This window comes from Amblyomma mixtum, chromosome 8, assembly GCF_055824585.1.
Source record: "Amblyomma mixtum isolate Tamu chromosome 8, ASM5582458v1, whole genome shotgun sequence".
In the NCBI taxonomy this organism is placed as follows: Eukaryota; Metazoa; Arthropoda; class Arachnida; order Ixodida; family Ixodidae; genus Amblyomma; species Amblyomma mixtum.
The window spans coordinates 71,000,688-71,020,503 of NC_143019.1; the positions used below are offsets into that span (position 1 = coordinate 71,000,688).

The 19,816-nt window shown below is 42.8% G+C and overlaps 1 protein-coding gene across 2 annotated transcripts in view; it reads left to right on the forward strand.

Moving 5' to 3' along the window:
* Nucleotides 1-18,481, forward strand: part of Brf (Brf RNA polymerase III subunit) — a 65,305-nt gene extending 46,824 nt beyond the window's left edge. The window contains exons 10-18 of one of the 2 annotated variants that reach the window (XM_089558455.1): nucleotides 2,233-2,294; nucleotides 3,301-3,382; nucleotides 5,542-5,603; nucleotides 6,508-6,681; nucleotides 9,359-9,495; nucleotides 11,004-11,043; nucleotides 13,042-13,126; nucleotides 14,599-14,697; nucleotides 17,830-18,481. In XM_089558455.1, the coding sequence (XP_089414581.1) occupies nucleotides 2,233-2,294; nucleotides 3,301-3,382; nucleotides 5,542-5,603; nucleotides 6,508-6,681; nucleotides 9,359-9,495; nucleotides 11,004-11,043; nucleotides 13,042-13,126; nucleotides 14,599-14,697; nucleotides 17,830-17,885 (797 nt within the window). In that variant the 3' untranslated portion in view covers nucleotides 17,886-18,481. Of the gene's footprint in view, nucleotides 1-2,232; nucleotides 2,295-3,300; nucleotides 3,383-5,541; nucleotides 5,604-6,507; nucleotides 6,682-9,355; nucleotides 9,496-11,003; nucleotides 11,044-13,041; nucleotides 13,127-14,598; nucleotides 14,698-17,829 lie in introns of both variants that reach the window. The other variant, XM_089558454.1, reaches the window with a different exon arrangement.
* The last annotated feature ends 1,335 nt before the right edge of the window (nucleotides 18,482-19,816 follow it).

The window sequence follows — 19,816 nt, forward strand, 5'->3', positions numbered from 1 at the left end:
GAATAGAATAGCAACGGTGATAAGCAAGCTAAGAGCAGCAGCAATAAAGATAGAAATCAACTTTCGCCGCCTCTGCAAAACAGTGCCCACAAAGAGAAAACACGTTTCGCGCGACTCCGTTGCGATCCCGCGGCGGAATCGAAACCGCGTAGGCGCGTTGCCACAGAGGGCGAGAATACCTCGCGAGCAACGGTGATAAGCAAGCTAAGAGCAGCGCCAATAAAGATAGAAATCAACTTCGGCAGCCCCTGCAAGATAGTGCTGACAAAAAGAAAACTCAAATTTCGCGCGACTCCGTTGCGATCACGCGGCGAAACCAAAACTACAAAAGGGGTGTCGCCGCAGTCTGTGCCGCCGCGCTAAAGCTAGACATAAGTTCTGCTTATCTCCGTAAGAAGGCAGCACAAAATTCAAACACTTCTTGTAAGTCCTAAGAGGTGGCAGCACCCCCCAGTGAGCACGCATTGTTCTTTTGGCGCAAAATTTCAAACGGAAGATCGAAACCGTACCCGTACGGCAAAGACCTTGCGGGACAGAAAACCGCCGCCGTACATATACGGCAAAAACCTTCAAAGTGTTAATAAAGTCGAAGGGGTAGTTGTTTCGTTCACTATAATATCAACGTAAAAATGGGGACCTGCCGGGCTCCGATGACTTTATTCGCTAAGAACATTTGTTTTCTCACAGAATAACACACTCGTGTGAAAAATAGCGGCTATATTTGCAGTATTTTCACATGATATACAGCAACACAAAATCTTCTGCTCTACAACAATGTCGGCAGCTGCAAACGAATGGCATTTGTCAAAACTTCTACCCCATGCACGTGAACCTGTGCCCGGACGCACAGGCACTTTAAAAGAACAGTGCAAAGGGTGAAAAAATAGGCTGACGGGAAAAGGAATGTTTAATTGGGTGAACTGAGCCTACAATTAAAAGGAGTGTCATATGTCGTGCAATGGGGAGGAAGAGCGACTCTTTTCTGCAATAACTTCCGCTTCCTATTACAAAGCCACGGCAACGTACAGCAATCTTCTTTTCGTGAATAAAGTGACACTCTCTTTATTTTCATTTTTACATTTTAATACTATATTGATACTGTTTAAATACTGTGTGCAGTGTGTGTATGAATAAATTAGTAAATTTAATTCATAAAAAGTTTGCGATTCATAGACCACAACAAAGGACTCTGCAGCCACCATTTATGATCACTGTCCCTGGACAACTCCACCGACGTCTCGACACCTTAACTGCCACATGGGCGTGTTCAAATGAACGAGCAATTCCTCCTGTAATGTAGGGTGGTTTAGTGGTGTCAGTGGGAGGCCGTAGGGTGAGGAATATTATCGTTCTGGGTATGCACAAGCTGGTTTGGTTTGGTTTAGGTTTTGGTTTATTGGGTTTAACGTCCCAAAGCAACTCAGGCTATGAGGGACGCCGTAGTGAAGGGCTCCGGAAATTTCGACCACCTGGGGTTCTTTAACGTGCACTGACATCGCACAGCACACGGGCCTCTAGAATTTCGCCTTCATCGAAACTCAGCCGCCACGGCCGGGATCGAACCCGCGTCTTTTGGGTCAGCAGCCAAGCACCGTAACCACTGAGCCACCGCGGCGGGGCTGGGGTCAAGCATGTTTCGGCAGTGATGTATGTGTTGATACATAAGAATTACCATTTAACTGGCTGACTGCCCAAACAGCCACTAAGACCTTTACTATGCCAGGCACATGTGCGTGAGATCAGTCAGGTGCAGATTTACAAGTCACTTTTGAGAGGGAGAGGGAGCAGTTGAACTAGGCATTTCTTGGTCTTTTTTTGTTGATAAAAAAAACGAGGTTCAGCATGTACACTTTCTCTTTTGGGGGAGGGGGTGACCCTCCTCTCATAGATCAGCCTCTGAGATCAGTCGTCATAAAACTCAAAATGTAGCTGTTGGTTATTGTGAGTAACAAAGATGTCGTTTTTTTTTCCACTTACTGCCTGGCTCAGTGGCTGGTATATGATCTCTATACATAACTAGCCGTGAACTTCCAGACTTAGAAGGCGTGGCTCTACCTACACTGAGTGTCCGTGGTTCCCTCAGAAACAGTGACGCTTCTTTTTTTACGTGTCCTGCATTACTGTGCCCTTTCGTTTCATTCAGTTTGGCCTTGGGGAAATTGCAGGGGATATTTGGCATTGCGCTGTCACTGAGTGCTTTAGTCACAGGCTGCTTCACCTGCTTTGTTGCAGAAAACACGTCCGAAACTGGCGAGCTAGACTTGGAAGGCCTGGATGACGAGGAGCTGGATGGTGTGAGTGGCTCCTTTTGCTATGACAACATATTTTTTATGGTATTTTTAACACAAGTTTAAGACTCTTATTTTCAAGCTGTAGCTGCACGTCAGTTCAGCAAGATGCTGACATTTTGCGAAGTTTCGTGTTAAATAAACAAGTTATGGTTTCCCCCTCTTCTAATCATGCATTGGAATGCCCTCTCTCAATGTTACAAAATTTTAGAGTTAACAGAATAATGAGCTGCCCATTGAATTGCATTCAACCAAGATCTAACGTAGCTTTTCCAGCTGACGCTTTCTTTTATTGGCTGCAATGACTGACTGGCTGTGGTGTTCTGCTAAGCATGAGTTCAGACATGGCTATGGTCACTGCATTTCGAAAACGGGGAAATGCAAATATACGTTTATGCTGAGGTATTGCGCATTGGAGGTCGTGTTTAACCCCAAGCCACTTACCTTCGCATGCCTCGTAATCTACAGGAACAATTCTTTTTCCACTTCATTCTTTAGCCCTAATTCTTCTGCCATTTGTGTCTGTGTCTACTGACAGCCAAGTAAGCAGTGTTTTTCACTAGCTCTTGTATCCGAGGCAGGGCTGACTCATGATGATGCAAACAAGCAAACAAAATGAATGCAAACAAATGAATGAAACAGATGAAGCAAACAAATGAATTGGGAAAAGAGCAGGTACAAAATAGAGCCTTTATTGCAGTTCTGGCTCGTAAAAGGTTATGATACCGGCACTTTCCTTCCTTTATCTGCATGATACTTCAGTCTAAATCATAGTAATGCCTTGCAGAAGCTAGGCTGTGCTTGGTTATGCTTAGCCCCATAGAACAAGGCCAGTGGGATTGGTGAAGACAGAGTTTGAACCACTTTGGAAAATGGTGTATTGGAAACGATACCAGTTCCGTTCTCATCAGTTCCAATTGGTCCTAACTATGTTAACTGCAAGACTGTCTTCACTTCTACAGTCTGTGGTATGCGCATGTTTGTGGCTCACTTCTCTTGTTTGTATGTGCAGTACATCATGACCGATGCTGAGGTGAAACTGAAGACCAAGTTCTGGATGGCCACACACGCAGACTACCTCAAGGAGATGGAAGGTACCCTTGCTAACACTGAGATGGGTTGAGCACAGCAGTGTGTGTGTGTGTGTGTGTGTGTGTGAGTGTGTGTGTGTGTGAGTGTGTGTGTTTGTGTGTGTGTGTGTGTGTGTGTGTGTGAGTGAGTGAGTGTGTGTGTGTGAGTGTGTGTGTGTGTGAGAGAGAGAGAGAGAGAGAGAGAGACTGTGACTTGGCTGATCAAACCACTTCTTTAGTGTCTGCATGTCAGTGCACGTTAAAGAACCCCAGGTGGTCGAAATTATTCCAGAGCCCTTCACTACGGCGTCTCTCATAACCTGAGTAGCTTTGGGACACATTAAACCCCATAAACCGGAACTTGAACCTGAAATTATGAAGGATGTGAAGAACCTATACTATAGTCAGTTGCAAAGAAACAACAGCTGACATCCCTAAGAAATTCATATGGTTGTCATGACATTGTTTATGTGTCACACTTGCTCATTGCAAATGCTTGGCACCGTGCCCTGTAGGCTTGCAGAGTGAATTTGACGAGACTGAAGCAGACTTTGTAGTGAAACCCTCAAAGATGCACTAAAGAGGATTCTCAGCTCGTCTTTTTACTGGGAAACTTGATCTACACGCTCCAAGCATTCTTAGAAACTTCGAATAATTGTCCTGTGCAGCCGATTTTCCTATTAAATCAAAATAAACATCTTGGCTCCCGCCTTTTTTTTTAACTGACCTCAAGAGTAGGAGGAGTCAGCCAACACGTGGAGTTCTTTTCAGCCAGTCACATGGAGGCTTTGCTTTTGTTTTTATTTTGTTTTTTAGGTTTCCTTGAATAAATAGTTTCAGTCGCAGACAACCTAGTGGCAAATTAGGCCCGCGGAAATAAAGATACACGTCGACTCTTTGCTTTTGCAAATCACTTCGAGTATTACTAGTACATATCACTCCGCCAATGCCAGAGTGGCAAGCCACCATCCGACTGGCTGAAAGGCACTCCACATGTTTGCCAACTCCTCCTACTCTCAGAGGACAGCTAAAAAAAAAAAAGTGCGGGAGCTGGGATGTTTAATCCAATTTAAGGGGGATGAGGGGATCGAAGGCAACTTTTCTATTTTGCAACTTGGAGTGATGAAATTTGGCAGACTGGCTTAAAACAGCATCAAACAATCAGATATAAAGTTTCACAGAGACAGCTTTAGTAGGTTTCCTTTTATCATTGTTTATATGTTGTCCCCATGTTGCTTGCTTGTGGAAAGCCTAGCGTAACAAAAAAACAGGCTACAGCTCTGCAAATGCTTTTAATGTTTACTAAGAAGTTTAGTGTAAATCAAGACTCTCTTAATTTTTTTTAAAAGTTTCTCTGCTCTTTTCTTTTAAGGACACAATATGCACCTTCTTTTATGTTTAGAATGTACCATGCTCTAATTACCATGTAATAAAAACATAAGAGCCTAAATGGTAAATCTGAGACTGTCTCGAGGCAGACCACATTTCAGTGATCACAACAAAATAAATGGGGTAAAAATTCATGCATCCATTGCTGTGCTACGCTCTCCACAGGCAAGGTATGAAGCTCAAAACAAACTTTCGAGAAGACAAGCCTGAAAGCTCTAAGCTAGCACGCACTGTCTATGTGTAGATGCCGACAAATATATTTATTTGGAATGCTTAAAGTTTATTTTTGGGTGAAATATTTCAGTACAACATAGAAACAGTGTTGGAGATGCCAAAAAGTGAATTTTTCAAAAATCAACTTTTTTTGCGATTTTTGCAATCTGATCCCCACATCCCCCCTTAATGGGAAAGTAGGCCTCACAGGACAATTATGCAAAGTTTTGAAGAATGCTCAGAGCGTGTAGATCGAGTTCCCGCGGTAGAAAGACAACATCAGAATCCTCTTTAATGAACCCTTAAGTCTGTCTTTCTTTGGGGCTGCCAAAGCCTCAGGAGGGTTCCATTGCAGAGGTGTCAAAGCATTTAAAGTGCCACAGGGCATAACTGCAGTGCAATTTACAGTTCAAAGTGAAGCACCTGGTTTTGTTGTTGGCAAAAAGCAGGAAGTCAGAACACCTGCTCCTCCGTAATCATTTGTAATGGGTGACAAAACTCCTATGGGACTACTCAGGACAGTGTAACTCCAGTCATCCATTTTAGCATGGAAAGTTGATTTTCAATCTTTGATTTTTCAGAAAAGGCGGCAAGAAAAGCATTAGAAGCCGAGGAGAATGCCAACAAGCCAGAGGCCAAAAAGGTTGGTTGCTAGTTGAGGAGGCAGCGGAACCACTAGTGAAAAGGAGTTAGTGCGATAAGGTTTCCTAACTGCCAGCGTAAAAAGAAGAAAAGCTTTCAGCCCTTGCTGAAAGGTTTTCAGTAAGATGCCCCGTAGCTGCACTTATCTCTGCACATTTTGTGCTAGTGAAGAAATACTAGTCCTGTGATGTTGTTCTCTGAGTAGTAGTTGCAATGTATCGGATGTATTGGATAGATAGCCTGTAGAAAGGGGTGATAGTTTCTAGTTGTGACTGTTAGGACTTGAAATTTACTCACTTTCACAGACACCCAGCTGCAACCTTATTGCTGAGAAGATGTCTAACAGTTGAGTCACTACGTGTACACATTCTACTGTGAAGCCGTTTTTCTTTGAAAACCTTTAATTATTTTGTCAGCCTTTCCTAATATTTGTGCACTACCAGGAAATGTTGAACAGCTTGCAAACAGCTTGTGATTTTCAACGGTTGTAGTAAGCTATCAAAACTGTGCTCTGCATAGGCTTGGTGTGTGGCTGCAGTCAATTAGTCACGTGGTGAGAAGGTTAATGAATTCACATGAAACATCAGGAGTAAACCAATTGTGTCGTGATTTTTATATGGTGAGAAAATGTGATAGAATGAAGCAAATAAGATTCTCTGCAGGCCACTGCTCAGAATCTTGTAGTAGGACAGCTATACAGTTTACAACTACACCAAGCAGTGGTATACGGGTAAAATCAAAGGCACGTTTAGTTTCGCTGTCATGCTCGAGGAAACGGAAGAGGAATCTTGAAAGTTTAGAGAGTAGTAGCTGCTTGTGGAAACGCAGATAAAAACGCCTTGTGACAGAGAGTCTGGTCTGCGTTTGCACGTGGCAGAAAGATGTTTCTTGTTGTCCGGTCGCAGCGCAAGCGCCGTAAGAGGGTGCCGATTCAGGCCAACACAGCCGGCGAAGCCATCGAGAAGATGCTTCAGGAGAAGCGCATCTCCAACAAGATCAACTATGACGTGCTCAAAAGCCTCAACAGCGTGGAATTGGGCCTCCCCTCCACCGAACAGCAGCAGCAGCAGTCGCCCCAGGTAAAAGGCTGTGTGTAGTGACGGTTTTTAAGGCGGAAGCCTTTAACCCTTTGAGGGTCGAATTATTTTGAAGAAAACTTTCCCAGGTGGTCAAATTACTTTATTGCGGATCTTGAATCTACAAAATGTATACAATCGAGAATAAATAGTAAAAAAAAATTAGGAACAGTACTTTGGTGACAGCATCACTCACAACTGGAAAATGCTCACTAGAATAGAATAGCAGCGGTGATAAGCAAGCTAAGAGCAGCACCAATAAAGATAGAAATCAACTTTCGCCGCCTCTGCAAAACAGTGCCCACAAAGAGAAAACACGTTTCGCACGACTCCGTTGCGATCCCGCGGCGGAATCAAAACTGCGTAGGTGCGTTGCCACAGAGGGCGAGAATACCGCGCGAGCAACAGTGATAAGCAAGCTAAGAGCAGCGCCAATAAAGATAGAAATCTACTTCGGCAGCCCCTGCAAGATAGTGCTGACAAAAAGAAAACTCAAATTTCGCGCGACTCCGTTGCGATCACGCGGTGAAACCAAAACTACAAAAGGGGTGTTGCCGCAGTCTGTGCCGCCGCGCTAAAGCTAGACATAAGTTCTGCTTATCTCCGTAAGAAGGCAGCACAAAATTCAAACACTTCTTGTAAGTCCTAAGAGGTGGCAGCACCCCCCAGTGAGCACGCATTGTTCTTTTGGCGCTAAATTTCAAACGGAACATCGAAACCGTACCCGTACGGCAAAGACCTTGCGGGACAGAAAACCGCCGTCGTACATATACGGCAAAAACCTTCAAAGGGTTAATGCCTCATCGTTGTAAGCAGAAGTTGTCGACAGAAATGTCACGCTTTTGAATTGGTCAAAACGGTTGTGACATCACAGTGCTCGAATTTCAAATGGGACCAGTTATACTTTGGCTAATAACCATGCAGCCAATTAAAGGGATTGTATAGCGATGCTCCAAGTGGGATTGAGTTTAATTAATTGCTTAATCACTCAATTAGCCTAATTAACCTTTCTAATCAGGCCAGATAAATAAATAAAACCGAGTAGGAAATTGGTCGAGCTCGGGAATCGAACCCCGGTCTTCGGAGTGCGAGACGAGCATGCTAACCCCTCTGCCATGCCAGCTCGATGGTTTGGAATTAACAAAGGCGCCGTCTAGTGAATATGGTGTCATCGTTCACTCCCATCTTCCTACCTTCCCGTTACGGCGAGGTTCAAGTGTCCGAGATATGGGAGACAGATACATTTCCTTTCCTCAAAAAACAATTTACCGACGAGCAAGGCGCAGAACCGAACGGGTGATGCCGTTCTGTGGACTCCCTGGCAGCGTTGCAAGACGCTGCCACATTTCACTCTTAGAGGTGAAGCTTAACATCTTAACAACACATTAGTGACACAAGCAGCAACACCGCTCTTAAGGCTTTCGCCTCACTGCACTTTAGGTCAACAAAGTGCCCACCTGAATTTTGTACCAGCATGTGGAGGTTTGTTTTGAGCTGTTATGCTCCTTAAATAGCCTTCTTTAACACTCTACAGATGGCGCCACTAATGTGTTGAATGCAGCACTGTAATCTGACTTCTTGCACTTGGCAGAGGTAGATAACATAGAAATAGCATACAAATCAACTGTGTGTGAGTTCCCAATGCAGAGAGTAGTTTGAAAATGTGTTGCATTGACTACTTTAGGTACTTCTTTTTTCTTGTTGTTCAAGCGGTTTGGATCCAGATGTTGTGCCATTGCTTTCTGATGGTGCTTTTCTTTTTGCATAGCATACTTTTTGTTGTGCGCATGTGAGTGTTTAATGTGGTTTTGTTGCTTTCTTCCCTGCTGTACTGTCTTGAGAGGTTTATTTATTTATTTTATTTATTTGAAAATACTGCAGCCCCATTCTAGGGGCTATAGCAGGAGTGGGTACATAAAATGTGGAACAATTCCACGCATACAAGGGTCCATTACAAGCGTTACAAATATAAATGCTGAAAACAACACCATACAATGCTACAACTCAATTGCCGACGCAAAATCAGAGATTGATAATGCACGAATGTTACCATCCAAAGAATTCCAACTCTCCACAGTGCGCGGAAAAAAGCTGTATTTGAAAACGTTAGTGCGGGCAAAAGAAGGTTGGATATTAAGATCGGGATGGCTCCTGATTGCAGATGGCTTTGAAAACGAGATATGCTTACCCTGTGAAAGGCAATTAGCAGAATGGACTATGGAGTGAAGAAGTTTTAAGGACTCAGTTTTTCGGCGGGATGCGAGCGGGCTTAAGTTTAGGGAAGACATCGCAGATGAGGGTGAAAAATGAAAGTCGTGGCGGCGGAAAATAAATCTTACAGCTTTACGTTGTACAGATTCTATTTGATCGATTTCACATTGCTTGTATGGATTCCAGACATTAGAAGCGTATTCAAGAATAGGGCGAATTAGAGTTTTGTACATGAGCAATTTGGCTTCTTTAGGAGCATCCCGTACTGTGCGCCGCAAGTAACCTACCTTTTTAAGAGCTTTAGCTGTGATGTAATCAATGTTCATGCGGGATATGCAGTAAATAAACGAACAAAAAAGAAAGACTGTGTTATTCTCCTCTCGTATATATTGAGTTGCGCTGCTTAGTTGCGACCGCGTTTATTCAAACTTTCTCACGTTATTTTTCTCTTCTTTTTCTTTTGCAGCAGCCCTCGGCTAGTGATGCTGATAAAAGTGAAACACAGTCGGTCGTTTCTGAGCCATCAAAAAAGAGGAGTCGCAGGGAGCCTCCTGTCCCACAGCAAGCCTTCAGTGCGCTCATGTCGACAGTCAAGTCGATTGCCCTGTAAGTCTCGGCTGTCTCAGATTTGGACCTCAGAATAAGAAACTCTCGAGGGACCGAATCCTACATAGAAAGGAGGTGATGAAATTGTCTCTATATAGGTGCAACACTTTGGACACATGCAGGCACATGTGATGTAAGACAGTTATCCATATTAACGACAGAAACAGTGGGAAAACAAGCAAGAAAATTAAGTGTGTTAAAGGTACACTGAAGAGGAATCTGAACTCGTCTTTTTGCCGCGGGAACTCAGTCTACACGTTCCGAGCATTCTTAGAAACTGCGATTTACTGCCCTGTGTGGCCGATTTCCCTAATTAAATCGAATTAACATCCGGCTCCCGCCTTTTTTTTTTTCGAATTCTACCCTGTACGGTGGGCGGATTCGACCAACGCATGGAGTGCCTTTCAGCCAGTCCCGTGGCGGCTTGCCGCTCTGCCATCGGCGGAGTAATACATATAGTCCGTAGAAGCAAATAGTCCGCGCGTATTTTTATTTCTGCGGGCTTATTTTGCGGCTATATTATCTGCGAATTAAACTATTTATTCACGGAAACCTAAAAAACAAAATAAAACGAAAGCAAAGTCTCAACGGAGCTGGCTGAAAGGCACTTCAAGCGTTGGTCGACTCCGCCCACCGTACGGGGAAATAAAGGCGGGAGCTGGGCGTTAATTCGATTTAATTAGGGAAATCGGCCACACAGGGCAATAAGTCGCAGTTTCTAAGAATGCTTGGAACATGTAGATCGAGTTCCAGCGGCAAAAAGACAAGTTCAGAATCCTCTTCAGTGCACCTTTAACAACAGCAACAGTGGGAAAACAAGCAAGAAAATTAAGTGTGTTAAGTATTGGGGGCAAAAATGGGGTTGCTTCTAATTAGCCTAAGTGATACAAAGTTTTGCTTTATTAATATGATGGTCACTTTGGTTCCTGAGCAAAACCGTGCCTAAAGCTAGTCGTCCATAATAAATAATCACTAAAAAAAAAAGATCGGAAATAACAACGCTCTGTAATTGAGTTCTGTTTCTGGGCATAGTGGTGGTCAGTGGTGTGCATATTTCATGAAACCTTGGTAGTTCGGCGTGCGTTATTCTGGTCACAATTGTCTTTTAAATACAGCAGTGCAGTTCGAAGCCCTTAGTGACACATCACGTGCATGATGTCATCTCATGGTATGATAGCATTACTTCTGCTGTGACTCTTTGCATCCCAAATAGTGCATATCTGTACTTGTCGCTGGCAGGTGTTGAAAGCGGATTCACATCCTTCACATCAATTAATAAAATGCAGTAAACTGTAAGGAACATCAGCTAGGCAGCTTGGCACTGTAAAACACAAAAGCACGAAAAGTAAGGTTGTCTATATCAGACAAGCTAGAAGTCCTTTAGCAGCTGGAAAAAGGTCGAAAGCAAGTGGATGTTGAGAAGGACTACGGTATTGCAGAGCTGATGCACTTTAACCAGTATTTGTTGTGCATGTGGCAGTGTGTGTTGAATGTTGTTTCTTTTGCAGGAGCCAACAAAAGCCTGTTGAGATGCTCTCTGATGATGAAGTGAGTTGGCAAGCTTGTTTTTTAAGCATGCATGCTTTGCTGTGGCCTGAAGGAAATCACAAAGATGTCATTGCGATTGTGCATGCCTCAGTAAAGCAGAGATTCTGCTGTTGGATGATCGAATCGAATCTTATCTTTGCACGAGAGTTCTGGTATCAGTGATGGTATGCGTAAGACGAACTTGGAAATTTTCTGAACAGAACAGAAGCTTTTTCAACTGTTTGGGTCGAAGTTCTTCTATATACATAGCACTAGCGTGTCGTCTTTGTCTGTCTTGCACTATGTATACAAGAAGTTGAAACAGAAGAGCAATTTTTTTTTACAGCCATGACGTTTTTTTTTTTGTGAAACCTGATATATTTTGCTGTTGCCAAAGGTTTCATTCCATTGCAATGTGGATTTTTCTGAACATGTATGTTTTGTTTGTTTTTTTCACTGTGCTCTGAATAACATTGCTGTGACAAAAATGATGCTGTGAGGAGTTTGTTTTGTTCGATGGGCCACAACTTTCTACTTAAGGCTTTTTAAGTGCATCCAGTGATTTAAAATTTCATGAACTTATCACGCAGTTGCACAGATGGTAAAGGCACAGAAATTCTCTCAAGTGCACGAGGTGATGCGGAGGAGTGCTGGTTTAGTTTATATTCTTGCAGAATATAACACTGTATATTGTCTAAAAGCTTCAGTTCCAGTTGTGCATGAAACACTTTGTATATATTCGTGTCATATAAACTGCCAGACACTTCCTTATCAACTGAGGGAAACATTGCCTCATTCCTTGATCACGACATGCCGCATTAAATACAGTCGATGGCCGAAAATTCAGACCTCTGATTTTTCGGACATGCTTTATTATTTTGACTTTTTTGCGGCACCGCGACCATAGAGCCAATATATAAGAGCATCTGAAATTTTGGACGCATCGCAGCTGACTGCTCCATTTTTCGGATCTCATTCGCACTTGCAGCCAATATCCAAGCCGCCATATGCAATGTGTACAGTGGGACTTTGTGAATTCATACTGCACGGGAGATCGAAAACTTGATCAAACAAAAAGAAATTCAAGCTAATAGGGAGCCTCTTAAATGGCGGGGCTGATATTTTATGTGCGTCAGCACATTGCGCCCATGTGGTTTTGAATTCGTACCGTTCTTGGACGTCGTACGCCTCACAAACTTGAACAGTAGCCACAATTCGCAAAACTCATCTATGCTGAGTCTTTAATCCCAAATACGGGAAGAGGGAGCGGCAAAGCACATGACAGACATACGGCTTCACAAGAGGGGTGCAAATGTGAAGGAAAAATGGCGGCGCATTTCAAAGCGAGGTGAGCGCACGTGCAGCAAAATACAGCGCAGTCCTAACTTTTATATCGTAAACCTGTCAAAACTGGCCTTTCGATTGCAGACATGACGCCTCTCATTATGTGCAAGCAACCGAAGATTTCATATCCTTGATTACGATGCTGGTTCTAGCTTTAGTTGCTAAGCCTAAATGCGAAGGCCAATGCCGATAGAGCGCTTGCATCAGCCGTTCGTTGCTTCTTATAATTTCGCCATCTTTGCCTTTGCATTCAGGGCCCTTTATAATGCGGGAGTAACGCAGTTTCTGCAGCGGCGGGTTTGCCTTCGTGCCTAGACTTTGTTCCAAAACTGTGCATCTGTCGGCGACGTGCCGAAGGCAGTACGTATACAGCCATCGTACACCGAGCTCGTGAAAGTGGTCCGCATCCGTCATCTGTGCACACAACGCACAGCGAGTTTTAGTCATGGGGAGCTGCAGAATGTGCACAAAACTACTGACCCCTTTCTAAATAGTTAAATTTGAAGTGATTTGATTTTTCGGATGTTTTCGCATTCCCTACAGAGTTAGAAAAAATCGGACGTCGGCCGTACTGGGATTCGGTCTGTCCCAGTTTTTGGTGCTACGGTTGTCGGGAATAGTGTAATTTTGGTTTGGGGACAATGTTCCTAAGCATTTTGTTTACTCGGAAAACAGGAGCTGGGTGATCCAGTCGCTGAGACAGCTGCCTCCAGAGACAAGGCTGCCCTGAAGGAATTGGAAGAGGCGATAGAAGGGCATGGTACGCACATTGTTGTAGCAGTTCCCAATGGGCATTGAAACTGCCTTGGGACGTCCTGCAGACGTTTAAGATGTCTTCAGGATGTCCACGGGAGGTTCAGTGCCCATCAGGTTGTTTTTGCCACACCTTATGGTCATGTTTTCTGGCCATATTCAAGCGAAATGCAAATGCATATGCATACAGCTTTCAAGTCCAGTGTTTGTTCGAAGTGCAGTTCTTGACATACAAGTTGGCTTACATCACTTGCTGTTATATTATGCCAGATTGCTTGGAATGACAGACATACAAGTTAGATCCCCATCAGTCCCATACCCCCTATCTTGTCTTTCCAACCAACCAACAGTTTCTAGGCCTTCCATTCGTAAAATGAATTTATTCAATTCAATCTACTGGGTGAACTACAGTTGCTTGACAAACCTTTTCATGTTGCAAGTGTCTTATTTTAACGGCATTTTTGCTGTAATGTTCGTTTATACTTAGTGCCAGCACCTCTTGTAGTGACTCACTGGCCATGGCCTCCGGGTTGTGGGTTTGATCTTAGCTGTGGTTAAGTGCAAAGCACTTGCATACGTTAAAAACTGCACATAGTTTGAATCAGTCCGGGATCGCCTATAGGCCCACACTATTGCTATGGTACATGAAAATTCGTTAACCAGCCAATAATCTTTTAGGCTTAGGAGAGTGTTTGTAGCCATGGACATAAAGTGAACCATTACTTTTTGCTTCTTTCTTTTGCAAGTTGCTTGCATTACAGCTGGATATCCTTTTGAACTAGAGCACACAGGTAGCTGCTGCTACTTGTAAACGACCTAATTTTATCAGAAACTTTCAAGGGGCATTAAAGGGAAATAAACTAAGTAAAATGGATAGAATATTTCTCGGGAACACTACGGAGGTTTTTTCGTGTGAGAAAAGGCGGCTGCATTGTCAAGAAAATAGCAAATGAAGTCCCAAAACACTACACATTCAAGCTGCGTGCGAAAAATGGGCACAGTTACGTCATTTTACGTCACACGTAGTTCGCATCTACGCAATTTTCTGGCTTATAAAAGCTTTGTTTTAAGTAAAAATGGCATATTTGCTATCGCGTGACACTTGCCTATTAGTCTCTCCTGACTTAGTATTCCCTTTAGTGTCCCTTTAAAACTCATTTCGCTGGTTTCTTCAGTGTTATCTAACACAGTGGTGAATAACGACATGCTTACGAGGAATAAATACCTCTACTGGCCATTGCTAACTGAAAGTGTTGGGGGCGGGTGCTAGAAGAGTGCAGGAAGATTTCACGTCTCTTCTCTTTTCCATTTTGAGTGACTGTCGCCTACCATGTAAGTAAGACCTGGTCAAAAAAAGGTCTATGCGCTGTTTGTCTTGTGTTTCAGTGGCAAAAGTTGGACCGTGCTCACAAGATATGTTGTGATCTGCACGATGCGATTAGAAGACCGTTTAGAATTTATGTTTAATTTTCTGTGCAGAGGAAGAAGAAGAAGAGGAGGAGGAGGAAGAACTTGAGGATGAGGAGGATGAAAAGGAGTACCACCTCAGTGCAGCTCAGCTCTTAACTCAGCACCGAGGTGGGTGAACTTTGATTTTGCGCCAATTGGGGTACTCATTATTTTCGTTAAAGCTGACTGAAAATGGTCCCTGCAGTTACTACATTGCTGACCATTAATGCCTCCCTTTTACGCACAGAATGCTCTGGATCGAAGCGTTTTGTAATGTTGGCTTGACTTCTTGCTTCATCTAGACAGTTTCACGCTGTTAGCCTTGACGCCTTTGAGGAACTCTAGAGAGTACCTGTAATGCTAGCTGTTAATGCAGTCGAGTCTAGAGGATTCAGACTCGAAGGAAATCGGAGGTTTATTTGAAATATGCAAAGTTGAAATTAGCCTTTTTATTTTACACGATCGGACGAGAACCGATGTATGCAGCATGGTATGGCCGATTTGTTAGCCTCCACGTTTTGGTACTCACCTATGGGGCAGAAACGTGGAGGCTAACAAAGAGGGTTCAGCTTAAGTTAAGGACAACGCAGCGAGCTACGGAAAGAAAAATGATAGGTGTAACGTTAAGAAATCGGAAGCGGGCAGAGTGGGTGAGAGAACAAATGCGTGTTAATGATATCCTAGTTGAAATCAAGAGGAAGAAGTGGGCTTGGGCAGGGCATGTAATGCGAAGGCAAGATAACCGCTGGTCCTTAACGGTAATGGAGTGGATTCCAAGAGAAGGCAAACGTAGCAGGGGGCAGCAGAAAATTAGGTGGGCAAATGAGATTAAGAAATTTGCAGGAATATGGTGGACGCGGCTGGCTAAGGACAGGACAGGGTTAATTGGAGAGCCATGGCAGAGGCCTTTGCCCTGCAGTGGGCGTAGTCAGGCTGATGATGATGATGATTTTAGACGATGTAAATGGTACCAGAAGGCAAGTTAAAAAAACTAGAGGTTTGATTTAAGATTGGAAGTTCAAAATGGCAAGATTCCACTGTACTCACTTATGTGTCGGAGTACTGTGATGCCAGAAGTTTTCGTACTAGTATTTTATAATGTTGGCCTGACTTCTTGTTTCATCCAGACAGTTTCATGCTGTTAGCTTTGACGCCTTTCAGGAACTCTAGAGAGTACCTGTAAAGCTAGCTGTTAATGCAGCCAAGTCTAGAGGATTCAGACTCAAAGGAAATCGAAAGTTTATTTGAAATATGCAAAGTTGAAATTAGCCTTTTTATTTTACATGATGTAAATGGTACCAGAAGGCGAGTTAAAAAAAAACTAGAGGTTTGAGTTAAGATTGGAAGTTCAAAATGGCAAGATTCCACTGTACTCACTTATGTGTCGGAGTACTGTGATGCCAGAAGTTTTTGTACTAGTATTTTATAATGTTGGCCTGACTTCTTGTTTCATCCAGACAGTTTCATGCTGTTAGCCTTGACGCCTTTCAGGAACTCTAGAGAGTACCTGTAATGCTAGCTGTTAATGCAGTCGAGTCTAGAGGATTCAGACTCAAAGGAAATCGAAAGTTTATTTGAAATATGCAAAGTTGAAATTAGCCTTTTTATTTTACATGATGTAAATGGTACCAGAAGGCGAGTTAAAAAAAACTAGAGGTTTGAGTCAAGATTGGAAGTTCGAAATGGCAAGATTCCACTGTACTCACTTATGTGTCGGAGTACTGTGATGCCAGAAGTTTTTGTACTAGTATTTTATAATGTTGGCCTGACTTCTTGTTTCATCCAGACAGTTTCATGCTGTTAGCCTTGACGCCTTTCAGGAACTCTAGAGAGTACCTGTAAAGCTAGCTGTTAATGCAGCCAAGTCTAGAGGATTCAGACTCAAAGGAAATCGAAAGTTTATTTGAAATATGCAAAGTTGGAATTAACCGTTTTAATTTACATGATATAAATGGCACAGAACACGAGTTCAAAAAACGTAGAGGTATGATTCAAGATTAGGAGTTCAAAATGGCAAGATTCCACTGTACTCACTTATATGTCGAAGTACTGTGATGCCAGAAGTTTTTGTACTAGTATTTTATAATGTTGGCCTGACTTCTTGTTTCATCCAGACAGTTTCATGCTGTTAGCCTTGACGCCTTTCAGGAACTCTAGAGAGTACCTGTAATGCCAGCTGTTAATGCAGTCGAGTCTAGGGGATTCAGACTCAAAGGAAATCGAAAGTTTGTTTGAAATATGCAAGGTTTAAATTAGCCTTTTTATTTTACATGATGTAAATGGTACCAGAAGGCGAGTTAAAAAAAACTAGAGGTTTGAGTCAAGATTGGAAGTTCAAAATGGCAAGATTCCACTGTACTCACTTATGTGTCGGAGTACTGTGATGCCAGAAGTTTTCGTACTAGTATTTTATAATGTTGGCCTGACTTCTTGTTTCATCCAGACAGTTTCATGCTGTTAGCTTTGACGTCTTTCAGGAACTCTAGAGAGTACCTGTAAAGCTAGCTGTTAATGCAGCCAAGTCTAGAGGATTCAGACTCAAAGGAAATCGAAAGTTTATTTGAAATATGCAAAGTTGAAATTAACCGTTTTAATTTACATGATATAAATGGCACAGAACACGAGTTCAAAAAACGTAGAGGTATGATTCAAGATTAGGAGTTCAAAATGACAAGATTCCACTGTACTCACTTATATGTCGAAGTACTGTGATGCCAGAAGTTTTCGTACAATAGTCGAATACAACTTAAGTCTGCAGTGAGGCTCCGCCCACATTCAGCCTCCGCGCACAGAATTCCTCCACGACAAAAAAGTAGTCCGCTGCTTATATGTTTCTTGTTACCTAAACAAGAAGCTTCATCACAAGAAAAAAATTTCTGAGCCCTAGAATTTTGAGACATGGATTGTTTGATATAGTCAAACATCAAAAAGCTGATTTCGTTGACATTCGTGATTGGCCAGCGGAGTAATACAGGACGCCGCCGTCCGCGGCCCAGTGTTAGCAACTGCTGTTTTTTTTTAAGTTGTATCGGACTATAGCATGGGTTTTGTAATTTTGTTTCTGAATATTGCAAACTTTGCTGAGAAGTTCCTGTTAATGTAATGTAGCCAACTTTCCAATTTTGAAGTGAAAAGCACACTTGTAGTAATGCATCTGAGGCGTTGGTGTTTGCAGCAGGAGTCTGAACGCTCTCGTAGCTTTGCTGTTGAGGCACACTGGGCTTAATCTCCTAATCTTTAATCTTAATCTCCTAATTGCAGGAGAAGAGCAGGACGAGTACCCGTATCACGAAGAGATCGACGACTACATGGATTGACGACGCCCGTGTGGCTGCGCTAGGATTTTCGCTTTTAGGATCTTCACGTTCTCCTCGCTATCTTGCGTTTGGGTGCCTCAGCACCGTCATCTTGAAAATCATCAACACTACAGTAGTTGTGCCTGGGGTGTGTGCCACGCGGTGGACGGTGTATAGTTTGAATGCTGTTTCTCGAGGTGCTTGAGATCATCGCATCAAAATTATTTATTCTGTTAATCAGCCGTGGCAGCCGTTTACGCCTTATAACCCACCTTGCATGAGGCTGTGAGTAAACTGCGAGCCTACAGCTGGTGAGCCTTCTTTTTTGTAGTTGTTGTTAATTATGGCCATTTGACTGTTTACTGTGTGTGTGTAATGCTTAACTGGCTTTTAAAGCTTTTTTTTTTTTTACCGTTTGGTCATGGTCGAGTGCACGCTGTAACACTATATTTTTTTAACAAGCTGAGCCGATTTTCTTCTAGGGCAGTTGTGTCCTTCAACACCTGTTGCAACTTGTGGTGTTGCGTTTCCACAAAATGCCGTCTCTTGCACTTGTTTCGAGGGGAAAATATGTCTTGAACACAATTCCCTGGCGAAAATCTTTCCCAGCCCAAATGGTTTATAAAACAATTTCCAGTTGGGTCTAGTTGGAACCAGCTGGGTTCCAGTTGGTTCCAACTGGAACCCAGCTGGAACCCAGTTGGTTCCAACTGGAACCAACTGGAAATTGTTCCATAAACCAGTTGAGCTGGGAAAGATTTTCACGTGGGTTTGAAATGCTCTTTGTTTGTTTCTTGTTGTTCAAGTTACCAAGACGCACCGTTTCGCCATTGCTGTCGGAAAATGTGGATAATTTACTTCGAACGTCAACTGTGAGACAGGAAGAGGTGGTGACGAATTTCACTACTGATTTCAGACAAGTGAAAAGAATAGTGTTTACCAAAGGTCAGATCTAGTACTGTAAACAATTTTTAAATGTGCTTATAGGCAACTGTTGGAAAAAAGGATTTATTAATAAGCCACCATCATCATCTCCTGAGTGGTATGGCTTGCACTCTTTGGGATGCTGGAAGCACCTCTGAGTACTTTAATATTGGCACGCCGGCAGTACACGCTGAATTTTCACGTTGTCTTACTGCCGTCTTTCACGCACTATATAGTTCTAAGAAGGAGCCCATAGCTTCACAGCCTGGTGGTATTTCACTCTTGTCTGTTTTGCAGGTAGGGAGCGGTTTTGAGGGCCAAATTGTGTGGCTGTGTCATGCGTAATTTGAGTTCATTGTGTGCTTTGGTTTTCTTACATAGGATTTTTGTTTGTTATTCTTAAAGATGTATAGAAGTGTGCTTTAAACAAGTTTTTTTTTTCTCGATTAACCTTCGCAAAGCCGCTTGTGTTGCATAACATTATTGGTTCTGCGCATTGCAGTACTTTCATGCTTTAGAATCAGTTACTCAGGAATCCATAACACGAGAAGTTTTGTTGTTTTTATCTTCTTTTGTTATCATGCAGCCGCATAAAGCACTTACTGAACATTATTTATTCATTTGTCACAATTTCTTGGGTATATACATGCTGGAGCAAGTTGTTTGGTGACAGAATAGTTTTGGGTGCATTATGTTTCATGTACTGACACTGGCAAAACAATTTTATTGTGTGTGTGAGGCATTGTCGAGTGATTACGCGAATTTCAGCATTAGACAATAAAGTGGAACACAGTGTGTGTATAAAACCCAGTTATTGTACACTCCTGGAGGAAGGTAACCTATAGCTTTCTGTGCCTTACTGTGCTCTATGTACACCCTTATATTTTGTGGGTGCCTGTATAGCTTTGAACTATTGGGTGAGAATTTGTGTTGATCAGTGTTATACTGGAATGTTTTACCACGAGGTGCACCAGCAAGGGATGTATTGTTGTACTTGGAGGTAAACTATTATCTGGCAACACTCTTAT